General features: G+C 37.0%; 1 protein-coding gene across 4 annotated transcripts in view; it reads right to left on the bottom strand.

Moving 5' to 3' along the window:
- Window positions 1–17,457, bottom strand: part of CRPPA (CDP-L-ribitol pyrophosphorylase A) — a 57,272-nt gene that overhangs the window by 22,381 nt on the left and 17,434 nt on the right. For all 4 annotated transcript variants that reach the window (XM_060782149.2, XM_067470272.1, XM_060782150.2 and 1 more), the window contains exons 3-6: window positions 13,382–13,531; window positions 8,323–8,427; window positions 6,168–6,213; window positions 222–319 (exon numbers count right to left, since the gene is read on the bottom strand). In XM_060782149.2, coding sequence (XP_060638132.2) covers window positions 222–319; window positions 6,168–6,213; window positions 8,323–8,427; window positions 13,382–13,531 — 399 coding nt within the window. The remainder of the gene's footprint in view (window positions 1–221; window positions 320–6,167; window positions 6,214–8,322; window positions 8,428–13,381; window positions 13,532–17,457) is intronic.

Raw genomic sequence — 17,457 nt, 5'->3', positions numbered from 1 at the left:
GGTTACGGTTAGGGTTAGGGTTGGGTTGGCAGGGATGAACACAACCATGGTGGATTGCTCTTTCACTCCATCCTGAGAATAACACACAATGTGAGCTCAAACAAATCTATAGTTATCCCACTTCAAAGTTCTTTGTCATAAGGTTCAATGGCACAAAACCCCTTGAAACTATCTTTCAGGATGGCATTCGGGTTTTTTTCATGTCATGACCTAATACTTACTTTCACATGATCCTTCAGGGTTTCATGAAGTAGAAATCCTACCTGCCTAGCATTTTCATTTATATTACTGATAATACAAAGTTGTTGTGACATGGTGTCTAGTAGAAAAAACAATAGGAAAAAAAACAGAATTAGTCTTATTATGCTAAAAATGTATAATTTTATAGCACACAGGTATTTTAGAAGGTTTTATTGAAAAACAAAAATAGAAAGCTCTTTATGTATAGAAAGTTTTTGTCTTTTATAAGAAGGATAAAGTGTATTAAGGCTAGATTCAAGGCTGGTTAAAGTTTATAAAGAGGGAATGAAACCTACAAGTTTATGTTTCATCCCAAGTGTGGATTGCACTATTCCTGCTCTGCACTTGCTGATATCATATCCCAAGTTTCAAATGAAACAAGTCAAACGTGAATTACAAATAATTAGGATGTTTTAAACTATGTATTCCAACATTTCTTTTTTCTTATATAAAAAGGCAAGTGATACTCTTGGAGAGTAGTTACAACATGTATGGTCAGTAGTGATCATGATGTTATATAAGAACACTAAGATCCATGTCAACTCCAATACAATTGCTCTTAATTTAAATATATCAGTAAGTATAGAAAAATCGTGTGATTTACACATACATGTGAATTAGCCCTTAGTTTTGCTTCAAATCTTGGACTATCAACCACAAATATTAAAAAAAAAGATTTGAATCACTATACACAGTGCAAAGGTGAGACTATAATGAAAGTAACATTCTGCTAAGCTTACTATACTTTTCAGATATTCAGATCTTTCAAAGGGGTTTTTCGGCCCCCTTTAAGGCAATGGAGTCCATAAACTCATTCCCTGGGCCAAAAAAAGGAAGATCTTCCTTTCCCTATCTAATTAATGTCAAGTGTCCTCTAGAGTGCAGTAAACAAGGGTCAAAATGCATCTGACATCTGGGGTGCGAAGAGTATAGGAATATAGGAAGATATGGTGTCAGCTGGTGGGCGGCAGTTGTTATAGATTGCAAGGAGCTTCAACATCAATTCCACTTTAAATATAAAATGTTTTATGAGCTTCTTCTTTGGTGGTTTTAGGCTACCAGCCTAGACTTGCGGAGCCACGTGCCTCTCCTACCAGAATAAGGAGATGGAGGACCCTTGCTCGGTCAAGTCAGGTGTGGGCAGCCTGGCTGCATGAAGTGACATGGCTATCTGGGTGGTGTAAAGGGATGGATGCCCTTTCAGGCTGCCTGTGCCTCTCTCAGCTCAGCAAGGACATGGAGACTCTTCGCCCCTGGTGGTACTCTATCTTTAGCAGGTGGGCTGCCTGTGTGCAAGCACTGCCTCAAATCAAACCAAGTTTATTTATACCCCATCCCATTTCCCTTTAGGGACTTGGGGCGGCTTACAACATAAATAGGAGCCATTCGATGCCATGCAATACACAGTGAAAACACAAATACATAATAAATGCAGATAATTAAAACAATTTATCAAAACTAAAACAAATAAATAAAACACACATGACAAAAGCAACTAAATAGAGATTAAAAAACCAAATTGGTAGATTAAAGGCCTTGCACACCCTTCACCTCTTGCATAAGGTGAGATCCATGCCTGTGAGAATGGAGAGGGATACATAAGGAGCTTACCAAGCCCCTCAAGACTTCTCCCTCCCTTATCAAAGGAAAAGGCAAGGAAGGTATTTGGGTGGCAAAAGCACCCATGGACCATGGCTAAATGAAGTCATGGGTACTCATACCACACATACACTCAGGGAATTAAAAGGTCATAACACTCTTTATGTGAATACATAACATTTCTTCATATAAACCAACCTATCTGATGCAACTGGCAACCTACTATAGTATATGAAAGAAGACTGCATATATCCCAAGTATTGTTAGGCAGTTTTATTGAAATCATTCACCCATTAAAACTGAAAGCAATCACCAAAGAGAAATCAATCACACAATTTGCCTGTTCTATTGCAGAAGGGGTAACATTTTTAAAAGCATTCTGTTTAATTATGCTTCTTTTCTGCCTATCAACAGGGTTATCTAGTATTGTATTCTATGAAGAAGTACTTAATAAAAAGCCTTTTATCACTAAGTTGCTTAAGCATCATGCAAATTAGATATTACTTGGGTCTGATCTAACTTACTGAAATGTCAACACCTTTACTTTATTCTTGTTCTTCCAAGTAACAGAGAGAGGAATGAGAAACTTTATTCAACACTGAACTGGTTTAAATAAGAAATCACTTGACTGCACAATAACTGCTGAAAAGGTGGCAAGTCCAAGCAGGGCACAATAAGTTATTTTTTACATGAGGGCTGCTAAACTGAGAACACATGAATTACCATCTGATTTTTGTAAAGGCTAAATGCTTGCTACTTCTAAGCAGGCGTTTGGGGCTACATACAAGAATTTCAGTAGTCAAGTAACTGTGCAAGTTATGAGATTTTTTTTTTCAAAGTAAGAATTAATTCTTCATTTATTTTTGAATACATGTTTAAAGATATACCTGAAAGGCAGGCTGAAACTTTAAAGTTGACATGTTTCAACTAGAGGTTGAAAGATATAGTTGCCCTAGGGGGAGAAGTCCTTAAAGAGCTTCTTTTTTTTCCAGGATGTTTTTGTACTATCCAGGTTCTAACTACTTTTCGAAATGAGTCATCTTAACTGCAGGATGAGGTTTCTCTATTTGCAGACTAATAACATGAGGAGGTAAAAAAAGACAGACATGCGCCACATTGTCTGTACATCTAGCAAGTTCTTACCTGTCTTATTTAAAGAACATTAAGAATAGTTTTTATTAAAATAGTGAAGGTTTTTTTTACAAACACTACTTGTAAGATAAAAATGTAAATGCTTAAACAAATGTTATATGTTCAGAAATTATTTTATGAAAATATTCAAATAATGTACACATTGTACACATTACAACAACAACAACTACTACTACTATAACTAGAAAGGCTGGAAGGCCATCTGTTGGGGGTGCTTTCATTGTTTTTCCTGCATGGAATAGATGGCCTCTGGGGTTTATGCTCTTGCTCCTCCTCTTCAGGCTGGGTGGCCATCTGTTGGGGGTGCTTTGTTGTGCTTTCCCTGCATGGCAGAAGGAGGCTGGACTGGATGGCTCTGGGGTCTTCCACAGAAATACTGTAAAGTTTATGTTGGTTAAATTTGTTCTTCATTTTAAATATTGTATTGTTCTTTCTTTTTTTCTTTTTTCTTTTGCACAAACACTCTCCATCCATTTGCCACTGGCCTGACCCATGCCTGATATATAAATACATTATCTATAGTATAATATATAATATAATATATGGGCATTTCTTGGGACTCCACAAGAAACTTTTGCTTCAAAAAGGGCTCCATGGCTGAAAAGGTTTGAGAACATCTGCTCTAAATAATTAGCATAGTTTCATGGCAAATTTGTTTTGATGTTGTAACAGAGCTTGAACTGGAAAAGAATGGAGTTCTACTCTAACCTAGCCTACTGAAGCTGTGCCTGCCTCATTACAACAGGCAAGGTAAACAGCAACTGCCTCCAGAATCCATTACTAACATGTGTGCCCAGCAAAATGAGAAAAAAAGGGGATAACAGATTGTACTACATCAGAATGCTAAAAAGCAAGATCCATACATGTGGCCACCAAAATGGAAAACAAAACCATAGGATAGTAAAAGAAAATGTCATCCCTGATTGCTTTGGAAAGATGCTTTCAAATTGTTTCTAGAGAGTTCAAAAATAATGGTTACTTATACATGTCTATTTTTTTTCATTTCATGTGTGCATGTTGTTAGTTTGGGATACAATGTTTGCTAAAATGTTCTTTTTTGCGATATAGGATTATGTCTTTTTTCCATGTTATTTCTGCCTTTGGTGCCATTTTTCTGTTTGTTAAAGAAGCAATATCCAGGAACACATCTATTCTGTTAATTCTCGTGTACTTGTAGTAAAGATTTTCTGTATCTGTATAACTACTGGAGTTTCATAATGATACATAAAAATATACATATTATTAATTGCTACAATTGTTCAGAAGAAAATTGATGTTTTACAATAGATGAGATTTTTTGAAGTCAGTGCACAACTTAACAATAGATCTGTAATGAACCTAAATTATTATATACTTAGGTATATACTTAGGTAAATATAGATATTAGGTTGCATATAACATTTATATGTGTTTAAATTATATTTCTAGATTACAGGATTTTAAAAATCAAGTATTTTAGAAAGTTATTTTCAGTATTCAAGTATAGCATATGCTCTAGGCAATCATACTCAAAAAAGAAAAAAAGTGAAATATAAGAAACAAAACATGGGTCTGGAAATTTTCAGTTTTTATTAAGGTGCCTAGCAGAACATGTGCAAAGGAATGTTCATTGAGTGAAAGAAAAAAAATCAGTATTGTTTTAAATTGGTTTGTGTGTTTACATAAATTGAATTCAGCTTCTTCAGTCTTGGCATTTTTCGTTGATTTAATGACTTGTTAGTTTGAGCTTGTACAGCAACTGTGGGTGGGCGCAACAAGTCCACACAACAAATACAATGTTGCTTTGTTAAGATGATGTGACTATACTCCTAGGTAAACATATGACATGCAATGTGGTTTCAGCTTAGTGCAGCTAGTTCTCTGTTTGCTATATACAAGTCAGTCTTTCATACTCAAATTCCATTGAGCTGAACAGTTGTGTTCGATACATTTTAAAGTAGACTACAAGTCACATTTCTGATGAATTTTAAATGAACAAAGTATATATAACATATACATATACATAAACAAGTGAAGTGGTCAGAATTGAGTTGTTTCCAGTTTGTAAGGTAAGGTGCAAATACAAATTTACACACAAACATTAGACTTTTAATTTCAGCAATATGACTACTGGAAATCAGAAGTTTTGAATTTCAAATTGCTTAAATAACACAAAACACATTCAAATCATACTGTTATTATGGAAGGACCAGTGTTGTATGGCGGAAGTCCTCATGAAGCATGAAACTCATTTGGTTCTCTAGTCCAGTGGTTCTCAACCTCTGGGTCCCCAGATTTATTTCAAACATTTGTACCCCGGCCTTCTCAACTCCTGAGGTGGGACTGTTTTGACCTTTAACTCCCAGAAATCCTAACAGCTAGTAAACTGGATGGGATTTCTGGGAGCTGTAGCCCAAAACACCTGGGGAACCTACAGGGTGAGAACCACGGCTCTAGGCTAAACATTCTCTTGGGCCCCTTCCACACAGCTGTAGAAAATCGCACATTTTCCGCTTTGAATTGGGCAGTGTGGACTGAAATAACCCAGTTCAAAGCAGATATTGTGTGATTTTCTGCCTTGATATTCTGGGATATAGAACTGTGTGGAAGGGCCCTCAGTCTAACCTACCCAAAATGTTGTTGTCCCTCTGGATTTGGAAGAATTTAGAGACACAGCATTGCTCCAGGTGACAGCTCTTTGACAGTACAGGCAGTCCCCAAGTTACACACACTCAACTTGCAATGACTCATAGTTAAGAATGGGGGTGAGACAACAGGAAGTGAGAGCAAGCACAATGTCACCACTTGTATGGAACTTTTACAGTGCATAAAAAGTTATCTCATCAATGTCAAAGAAGAACAGAAGCAGGCAAAACAAAGTTATTAGTAATGCCTTGATTATGTATTTCCTGAAATTGTTCCCCCTTGGATGGAGCTTCATTAGGTTAGAAAGTCACACTGGGCAACCTCAAAATCGGAGACATGGCACAAAGCCTAGGAAATAATATTTAAATTTATTCTCTCTGTTTTGGGAAGGGTGAGTGTCTTTCATGTAAGTGTATATGTTTAAAGAAATAAAATTATTTTGACATTTTTATGATTTTTAGTTTCAATTGCTAATACGTCAGCTATTTTAATAAAACCTGTTATTTCAGTTGGGTGACTATATGAATTGACAAACAAGGACAAACACATACCCTTAATTAAAGATTCAGCTGCATAGAGATCCCTCCTGTAGGTCACCTAAAGGACAGAAAAGTATGGCTGTAACAAGTTAAACATTATGTGTTTTTCAAAACTGATATTGCCTTGAGGGAAATGACCAAAAAGAAAATGATTGCTGCTCAAAATTAGACTAACAAGCAAGTAAGCAAAACAAAAGATGAAAGAATAGTAAATTAAAAGAAAATAACAGTCTTTTTACTGAAGGCTCCAAGGAAACATGCTTCTGTTAGAGCATTTAATATGGTTCATGATATAGAATATTGTGGAATGCTTTCCCATATGAGGACCTCTTCCAGGAACAATATTTGTGAGTATGGAAGTACCTTTGAAAAAACAAGGAAACAAACTATAGAATAGAGCTTTTCTAGTAGTTCTCAAGGACAAAATCATTAAGCTCCCCCGGACCTCACATGATTACAAGAGTAAATAAAATATGAGAACTTTAACCTTCAACCTATCATAGCTTTGCCTACACATAACTGTTGGCCTATTTGAAAAGTCATTGAGTAAGTCAATAACTTTTGACCACACGGAGGGATCGTAATGAATAATGAATTTTGTTTTCTTTGATGACTTGGCCTTATGTAAGTACATGACTGGTTTTTAATGTATTTTATATATTAGAATGTTATGGGGTGTGATGTTTTTAAACTACTGTTCATGAATCTTGTTGTAAACCGGCCTGAGTCCCTCTCCGGAGGTGAGAAGACCGGTATATAAAAGTTCTAAATAAATAAATAAATAAATAATAAATGTAGGTCTGTGGCTCTCAACCTGTGGGTCCCCAGATGTTTTGGCCTTCAACTCCCAGAAATTCTAAGAGCTGGTAAACTGGCTGGGATTTCTGGGAGTTATAGGCCAAAACACTTGGGGACCCAAAGATTGAGAACCACTGATGTAGGTGGAGATGATTTGGCATCAGAGAAGGAGCTGGTTTTCCCTACACCCATGATAGGTCAAGTATGACCTATGAGCTGAGCATCCAGGCACCCCAGATCCTTTTCATTTTATACAATGTTCTTTCTAACTTTTCCAATGTGGAGTGCAATTCTGGCATTTTAGGACTTTGCATCAGAAAATGAGCCAAAGGTCTCTAAAAATGTTGAAAAATTTATGAAAATTCTCCCATTCTCCCACAAGGCAACTTGGAGGCAATTTTACAAAATTGAAGGGGAAAAGTTCAACACTCTGAGATCTGCTGTAAGGGGTTTTTTTGTGTGTGTCACGAGTGACTTGAAAAACTGCAAGTTTAATATGGACCATTTACCTCTAACAGATGCCTGTTCCTATTACTCCTGGGAAATCTATGATGTCAGGGTATATGTCGTAACTCCTATTTTTTAGGGAACAATTAATTCTATTGTTAACTAAATTTCACAAAACATATTTTGTAACACTATTTTTGCTTTCTCAGTTAGTTTTTCAGTAGGGAATGTGGGAGAGTAATGCTAAAGAGGGAGTCAGTGTTGTATAGTGTTTTGAGCGCTGAGCTACAAAACTCTGGGAGACTAGTATTTGAATTCCTGTTCAATTGTAAGAACTGAATAACCCTGGGGAAGTCTCTCTCTCAATAATGACTTGAAAGTAAACAGTGACAACAAGTGCTAAAGAACTGCCTTCCAAATACAGCTTCTGTCAAATCTTACCCCCTAATTAATAATAGCATCTTTGAAGTTTGAGGGGGAAAAAGGTTCCAAAAGACTAATTGGATCAGTCCAGTGGCACAGATGTCTGAAAAGACAACCTGCTTCTAAATGACTGAAGGCTGCCCTCATTTACAAGAATAAAAGTAGAAGCACCTGAAAATAATTCAATGAGGATATGGATCTTCTTTTGAAGTAGATTCTTGCTAGTAATGATGTGCAGTTAGGTTTTCCACTGCTTTGTTCTTTAAATGATGCTATTGGTTACATTTGTCCTTAATGGATTAAAAATATATGCTTCTCTTTTTTTGCAATGCATACAGCTTTTATTCACATTCCATAAAAAGTAAAATAAATATATGTTTATTAAATATCCAACTAGCAACTTTTAGCTTTGTGAATATGTAGCCATCTCCTATTTATCAATCCTATTTCATGTGTACATTTTTCTCTTTCAATAAGGTAAACCAAATATTGTTCCTACCTTCCACAAGTCTGGAGGCCCTTCAATAAGTTTAGCATTTGTTTTGCTGTATTTTAGAGCCAGATGTAAACACTCTGTTCCATAATCGAAGTCATAATCACTACACTGTAGAAAATGTAAAAAAAGAGAGAGTATGTTATTGAATAAATTTATATATATTTATTAAGTGTTTTTCGATTGTAATGACATGCATAGCAACATACATACACAGCAGTTCCTCCCATCTCAGTTACAGTGGTATGTTCAGATAACACTTTGAATCAATTGGACTAACACCATTAAAGTTTGCTGCTGGCAAGAAGCATACACAGTATAGTTATTTATTTACTATATTTATACCCTGCCCTTCTCACCCCAAGGGGGACTCAGAGCAGCAAAATTCAATACCACAATTACACATACAATAATAAATAAACATATCAATTTTAAAACAATAAAACATAAATGCAGTAAAGCAAATTAAAAACATCAATTGTGCCGAGTCCCATAGTCATTATTCAAGTTGCTACGTTCCGGTCGGATTCCATATTACATTACTCCCTGAACGTCTGTGTGCAGAGCCAAGTCTTTAACTTTTTTCTGAAGACCAGGAGGGATGGGGCCAGTCTGATGTCACGGGGAGGGAGTTCCATAGCCAAGGGGCCACCACTGAGAAGGCCCTGTCTCTCATTCCCACCAGTCGCACTTGTGAAGGGGGTGGGACAGAGAGCAGGGCCTCCCCAGCAGATCTTAAGGCTCTAATTGGCTTCTCATGTATCTAAATATCAGATACTGCATATGACAAATCAACTTTTTGGGTCATATAAGCTATCTGTTATTTATGATATTATTATTATTATTATTATTATTATTATTATTTACTTTTAGCCTGCTTTTCTCCCAAGGATACAACTCAAAGCAGCGAACAAAATAGAAAAATAAAATGACATAATTCAGAAACCATCATCTCCCCAACCCGACATATAAACAATAAATCAACATATTGCATAAAACACAAATTATATAACTATACATAAGCCTAAAAATAATCACATATATAATTATCATTAAAATCCTTATGCCTCAAGCCATTGAGCTTGTCTTAAAACATTAAAACATTAAACTAAGCATCTCAGAGCTCCAAGTCTTTGGCCTTGTGAGCCTTGTCTGTGTGAAATAAGCTGCTATTGTGTGTTGTCAGGGAAGGTTTGCTTCCATAAAAAGGTTTTCACCTGGCAGCGAAAGGCCAATAACAAGGGGCCCATCGCACCTCTTTAAGGAGAGAGTTCCAGAGTCACGGGGGCCCCTACGAGAAGGCCCTACATAGTTTTAAAAAACTTATACAAGTTTCTGTAATAAGTTTGGGACTCCTATGTGAAATAGTGGTTTGAGTGTTGGCCTATTTCTGGAGACCAAGATTTGAGTCCCCATTTGGCCATAGAAATCCACTATGTGACCTTGGGTGAATCATATTGTCTCATCGGCACCAGAAAATCATGTGATAAGTTCACCTCAGGGTCACCATGTTGGAAACAAGTTAGAGGAAGACAACAGTAAAAATATTTTACATGAAAAGTGAAAGAATTAAAAATAGAGTAAGCTGAATTGCCAGTGACCACACATTATTTTGCTGTATATGTGACATATAAAAATATTTAAAATGTCCAAGGAAAAGTACTTTATATGAACTTTTTATGCAAAGCACTGTATGAAGTTTAATAAAATGGATACCGGATGAGCTCTTGTAGTTCCTAGAAGACAGAGAGCTAAGAATTTCTGCACAGTGAACAGCATCCTATAAAGGTTATTATCACATTAACAAAATAAACCCCTTTTGTCCTTCCCAATGTCTTAAACAATTTATTTAAAGCTTTCCATACAACATTCTAATTATGCATGGTTCATACCATATCCTGAATCCAACATAGTGCCAAAGATATAATCAAGTACAGAACAATCTAAAATAGACAAGTTCACTTAGACCACCAATCTTGCACCAGATTTTGAACAAATTAAAACATTACTGAAGTAAAACCCCATCAAAATTATTAACCAAAACTACATAGGACTTGTTTAGATTCTGTGTTGCTGAAACACAGTGAAGTGGGCAGATGATTTAGTCTTCCTGCTTATACTTTGTGGGACATTGTTATGAATGGGGTTTGCCATGCACTAATGGAAAATTGAAAGCAGATGAGCTATCCTTAGCTCTAAAGAGTCCAAACAATTTCTGAACCTGCTTCTTCCCCTTTCATGCCAGGCTAGCATAGACCATGGTTAAAGGGGGGAAATACTAAAATACAGTTAAAAAATATGAGAGCCAATCTGGTGTAGTGATTTGAGTGTTCGATTACAACTTTGGAGACCAGGGTTTGAATCCTGACTTAGTCATGTAAACCCACAGGGTAACTTTGGGCAATTCACATATTCCAGCCTCAGAGGGAGGCAAAGACAAATCTCCTTTGTACAAATCTTACCAAGAAAACCTACGATAGGGTCACTACAGGGCTGCCATTGGTCAGAAACAACTTGAAAGCATACAAGCTAAACAATATTCACTTCTCTTAAATTTGTTCTTACTTTCAGAGTAAATTTGTTCTTTTTTTACACTGTGGATACCTTTTTAGCTGGTAGCCACGCTAAAGGCGTGAGGAGATCGGGATGACTTGTATTTTCTCCCATAATTTGAAATCTGGGAGTAGACCCGTGTCATGAGACATTTCAAAATTGTTGTCCATATAGTTCAAATAACTGACTTCTTAAAGCATAGCAAACTTGGCAAAATCTTATTCACAAGCTGAGAGAAGAGGAAAAACTTTTCATTGATTAGAATAATTGGAGAAACTTCCCTTTTAAAAGAGATGCATGTTGAGTACATTCTGATGTTCAATAACACAAGACTTTTCCACATAAACTGTCTATTTTGGGGTTTTTTTGTTCTCTTGAATTCTGTCATTAGGATACTGAACCATCAGAACTACCTATCCCAATGAATTTCTACAACTATCTGATTTTGTTCCCCTCAAAAAAGGAAGCTGTTGCTTAGCAAGGAGGACCAACAGAAAGGACAACAGAATTGAGATTTTTCTACCATTCTTGTGTATTCCCCACAGCCTCAGGTAGGGAAGAAGTCATTAAAACTATAACATCTACAAATAGGAGCCTGGCTATCAAAGTCTCTCCTGCATCTAAAAGAAAAAAGAAAAGGCGGAGGAGGAGTAATACAAGTTCTAGAGTGAAAGGAGGTGTAGGTACTGCTTCTATGGACATTTCATTTTAATTATTTTTCGATTTTAGGATACGATTTATATATAATATAACCAAACTGTATTACTTGTTTTTAACTGTTAGAAACTTTCTTGGGTAGAAGAGTTTATAAGACATAAGCATCTTGCACAATATAAACAGCAACTTAGGCCAAAATCCAACTTACCTTGACCCAATGGTTCTACTACATTTCAGAAGAGCAATTGTTTTTATGTCATTAAAAAAAGTAAAACTTAGACAATTTTGAGGCTAAACTAATAATAAAGCAACACACACACTTGTCCATCCAATACAAAAATAATCCCCAATTGACTGTAGATATAACGTGGGGAACATATCCAACATTATCTAGAGTAGAGCTTCCCTTAGACATTGGCTGTGAGTAGCTATGCGTTTCCAGAAAGAAAAAAAAGAAAGGAACAATAGTGGCCAATGAGCACAAATACCATGAGGGTCCCTGGCATTTTCTGTGAAAAATTAATTGCTGGTCTCACACATCAGAGAGCTTAAGAAGCACTGATCCTGAAGCCAACAAGTTAGGAGAAGATAATGTAAGATCTATAATCTCTCTTAGACAATCCCTCGTCGTCCAAGTAGTATTGTCTTCCAAGATCAGTGTACTGGCAGTGGGTACATAGGTGACTGTGGAGCCCTATTCTTGATCTGCATCTTCTCCCACAGTGAGGGCATTGATTTCCAGGTGGAAGGCGATCTCAGTCGGGGTTGGCTTGACATGCCTTCCTCTTGGCACGTTTCTCTCTTTCGCCCTCCATTGTGCCTCTTCAAATTCTACAGCACTGCTGGTCACAGCTGACCTCCAGCTGGAGCACTCAAGGGCCAGTGCTTCCCTGTTCTCAGTTCTCAGTATCTATGCCATCAGTATCGCTTCAATGCTCGTGGTCTTTGCTTCTTCCAATATGCTGACATTTGTCTGCTTCTTTTCCCAAGAGATTTGCAGGATTTTTCAGAGGCAACGCTGATGGAATCGTTCTAGGAGTTGCATGTGACATCTGTAGACAGTCCACATCTCGCAGGCGTATAACAGGGTTGGGAGGACAATAGCTTTATAAATAAGCAAAAGCTTTATAAATAAGGATGTCCCAGTCCTCAAATACTCTCTGCTTCATTCGGAAAAATGCTGCACTCGCAGAGCTCAGGCGGTGTTGTATTTCACTATCAATGTTGACTTTTGTGGAGAGGTGGCTGCTAAGGTAGCGGAAATGGTCAACATTTTCTAATTTTACACCATTAAGCTGTATTTCTGGCAGTGGAGAGGGATTGGCTGGTGACTGCTGAAAGAACACTTTGGTTTTCTCGATGTTCAATGACAGGCCAAGCTTCTCGTATGCATCTGCGAAGGTGTTTTGAGTGGCTTGTAGGTCTTCTTCTAAATGCACACAGATGATGTTGTCATCAGCATACTGGAGTTCTATAACAGATGTTGTTGTAACCTTGGTTTTTGCTTTCAGTCTGCTGAGGTTAAATAGCTTGCCATCTGTCCAATAGATGATTTCCATTCCTGTGGAAGCTTCCCATCAACAAGATGAAGTATCATAGTGATGAAGAGGGAAAATAAGGTTGGGGCAATAACACATCCCTGTTTGACACCTGATTCCACCTTAAATGGGAGCCATTGCTATAGTATATCTCATAGATCAACCTCTCCATCCTGAACTTTATTTATCTGGAAATTTTGTAGTAAAATAATACATGACAAGTCAGTTGCCTTACAGAGTACATTGAAAGGGAAAACAATAACAGGGTAGGGTTTTTTTTTTGGGGGGGGGGGGAGTAGAAATGCTGGAATTCTTACCTGTAGATATGCTTGATGAATTATATCAAATAAGAAAGCCTGAGGCATTTCACTTGCTCTGTATTTGGCACGATCTAGTGAATGGTCTAAACATCCGTCTGCAGAGGAAGCAATAACAGTGGAGACAAGAGGACGGATTGCTCCTGCTGCCTAGGGAATAACAAAAAAAGTTATTTAAACACAGATTTACATGTTTACCTTAGTTAATCTCTGCTTAAAGAACAAGTCCAAACAAATTAAAGGTTTTGACTTTCACATATACTGTTGGTCTGGCCCAGACAGAAAAACTGAACTCCCCATGGAATACACCGCACATACTGTTTCAAATGTGCTGTTTGTTGTTATTTACTGTCAAATCAATTTTAAGTTCTGAATGAGAAACCTCCATGAACCCTAGTCATCAACAGTCCCGCTTAGGTCTTCCAAAATTGCCCCCGTGTATTCCTTGATTGAGTTATCCCATCTATCATGTTGTCTTTCTTTTTTTGTACTGCCTTATACATTCTCAGCATAATTTTCTTGTCCAGTGTGTCATGCTATCTCATGAAATCTTCAGATATTTCAAATTATTCAAGTAAAAGCTGATTACATAAAGCAGATCCATCCAAATTCATGATGCAGTATGTAGTAAAAAATGTAAAAATAAACATCATTTTTTCTAATTAATTTTCATGTAAACACAAGCACCTTTCATATTTGTGAGAAAATGCTAAGACACAGATTTCTATCACATTTTATAAAGATTTTAACATGAGCGGCAAAGCCCTACACTGTGAGAAAGACTGAAAAACTGAATATTGTACATTATTTTGTTTGTTTGAAATGTAGACTGGGAATAAATTACACTAGATTATATGTACAGAAAATATTAATGAGTGTTTCACTAACCCAAGTTCTTTCTTTGAGATGATATTTAAAAACTGAGATGATATTTAAAAGAACAGTGAAAGACAGTTCTCTGGGATAATATTTTCCAAATGACTTGGTTCATTGAGCCTATATTCCCAAACCAAATTCAACCCATATTTTTAAGGAGGTCTTCCTCAGAATATAGGTAGGGAAATTGCTTGCTTAAATTTTGTTTTCTAGATTTCTGTTTTAAGGGGGGCATCTACACAGGCCACAAATGGTGATGTTGATCCCCGTTTGGGTACTCTGGATCAGGGTTGCCACGGTCCATATGGCTTGCCACCAAACCGGCTTGAAGGCTGGAGAATGTCCGCACTGCAAGCCCCCAAATTGGCCTGGTGGCTGGATGGCATCAATGTGCCCCAATATCACAAGAACTAATTTGGCGCCACTGGAATGCAACTCTTACTTTACTCCTATAGATTTTGGCTTTGTGATGGCCCCCAGGTACAGAAATAATGGTGTGTTACTCGGGCCTGGAATGATGGCAGCCAGAGAAATGAAACAATGCAAAAGAGGGAAGAGTGGAAAGGAGAATTCACTCTATCCTTTCCCCCCTTTTCCGATTGCCTCATTGCTCCAGCTACTATTACTTCAGGTGCCATCATTTTTGTGCCTGGTAGACATTACAAAGGCCTCAGTATTGCCCCTTCCACTGGAAGAGCCAACTCCTGTCCCCAGGGAAAGTGATTGACGGTGTAGACAGCAGGACAACTATTTACAGTGGCCCAAAATGTGGATAAGCTTCAGGACAACTCGGGAGTATCCCACAACTTTTTCAACGAGGAACAATGTAGTGCGACCTTCTCCTATGTTAAGGCAAACAGGCTCTGTGCATCATCTGGATGCCGCAATCCATTCACCCCCAAACTGACTCATTTGGCCTGTATAGAAGGGCCCTAAGTTCAACGGAATTTACTGCCTGAAAAATATGTATAAAATTGGAATAATTGCCCATCTTACTTTTCTATTCCATTTTTAAGCAAAAGGAAAAACAGAAAGGGGGGGGGGAGAGCAACCACTGGCTTCAACTGGAATGTTTTAACACATTCTTTTCAGAAATTTAATTACATGATGATAGGAGACATGGAGCCATCCTGAGAAAGGGCATGATTCCAGTTCAGCAATTCTCTTGCTAGACTCAATTCACCTTACTTTTTACCTCTAGCTCTTCCAGTAGAAAGGACAACAGTGATGCTACACTCAAATAAGAACTTGCCCTTATTTTCCAGTTCTCCAAAGACAATCTCTTAGAAGAGATCTTCTCCCTGCCCAGCAGGCATAACAATGTATGAATATATTACTCTGTAGAGGAATATGACTAATGTTTTGTCATCATATTTAATCAATTTCTTTTCATATATTGCTGCATCAAAATGTATTACTTTACTCCACTGAAACAACCTCTATTATTCGCCATTCATAACCACATACATTTCCTAAACTAAAAGTAGAATTATCTGTGCATTTATGTCTCCAACAGGTAGGAACACGTACTACTATTCAGACATCTGCATTCCCACCAATTATATTGCTAGTAATCAAAAAGCTTCAGCCAAACTATAATTACCAGTTCTGTTGGCTGAACTGTCTTAAAAGAATACTTACTCTAAGTTTAAGGAATACCACCTTCAAAGATAAACCCACCACCAGCAATTATGAGATTAAAATATTTCAACTATTTCTAAAATAAATTTTAAAAAAAGGTTTTGTATATTTGAACATTAAGCCAATACTGTATTAAGCTATTAATTAAACTTAATTTAGAGGTATTCCTTTAATTTAACTACCAGAAAATCTGAAGATTACTTTGTAAGAATTTGAAGAACTAAAATTTATACATTTTCCTCTTTGACATCTCCTGTATTATTAATTCCATGGTCAAAGTTTTCCTTACATTCCCATAAGCCATCAAAATGTTCATTGTGTGTAGAATCTGGCATATATCACATACTGTCCAAGACACATGGGATTCCAAACGGCAAAGTGTACATTCAAGCAGAAGTTGCTTCATTATTTTTTTTTACCCCTAATACTGCTTAGCAGATTTATAACTATTATATACAGATGACATTCTGAAATACTAATGATCAGTGCTAGGAGGGTCTACTGAGTGAATAGCCTATGATAAATTATTTGAGTTCAGAAGATAAAAGATCAAAAGATCAATAGCACATCATGGATAGGTGAGATCCTATTGGAAATCTAGAGAACAAATGTTGTTCCTTTCCCACTAGCTGCATAGGGGAATTGCCATGGTACGGGGCTGCATCATTGCATAGGAAATCAGAGAATTACAGATATCTAAAAAAACTTGTAAAAGATCCCTGCCATTGTGTTATTATGACATTCTTGTTCTGAAACGTATTTTTCTCTGTTCAGAGGATTATCCCCCCCCCCTTTTTTTTTTTTTTTTGTCAAACCAACGATGGATAATTTCAACTACAACTTTAGAGGAAGATTTGTCTTCTGTAACCCAGGCTTTATTCTGACAGAATAGTCTGTTGCTAGTTTGGTTGAGCTGACTGGAAAATTAGCATGTTTAGCAAAATATGCAGCATCACATAAGTAACATTAAGAATATAAAGTGGTATTATAAGGCATCCATAAGGGAATAACAGAATCAAGGTCTGATTAGAAAATTACGCATATGGTAAATTGTAAGGTGAGTTGCGCAAAGCTTGTCCTATAAACAAATGGGGAAAAGAGGAACAATAAAATCTAAAGCAAAATCTAAAGCAAAATCTAAAGCAAACTCTAAAGCAACAAAAAAGCCCACAATATGGTTCAGATATGTGGATGACACTTTCACTATTTGGAGCCATGGAGAAGAAGAACTCAACATGTTCCTGGACCATCTTAACAGCATCCACCCAAACATCCAGTTCACCATGGAAAAAGAAAATGAAGGAAGACTGCCTTTTCTAGATGTCCTAGTCATCCGCAAACCAGATCAACAATTGGGTCACACCGTTTACAGAAAACCCACACAGATATTTACATAAAAACTACAGCCATCACCCAAGTAAAAAAGGAAGCACCATTAAAGCCTTAGCCGACCATGCAAAAAGAATCTGCAAACCCCACCTCCTTCAAGATGAACTGAACCACCTCAACTGGGCTCTCCAGGCCAATGGATACTCCACCTCAGACATCAGAAGAGCTGC

This window comes from Anolis sagrei, chromosome 6 (genome assembly GCF_037176765.1).
Source record: "Anolis sagrei isolate rAnoSag1 chromosome 6, rAnoSag1.mat, whole genome shotgun sequence".
In the NCBI taxonomy this organism is placed as follows: domain Eukaryota; kingdom Metazoa; phylum Chordata; class Lepidosauria; order Squamata; family Dactyloidae; genus Anolis; species Anolis sagrei.
The sequence above is the reverse complement of the archived record's forward strand: the minus strand, read 5'-3'. Positions and strand labels throughout refer to the sequence as shown.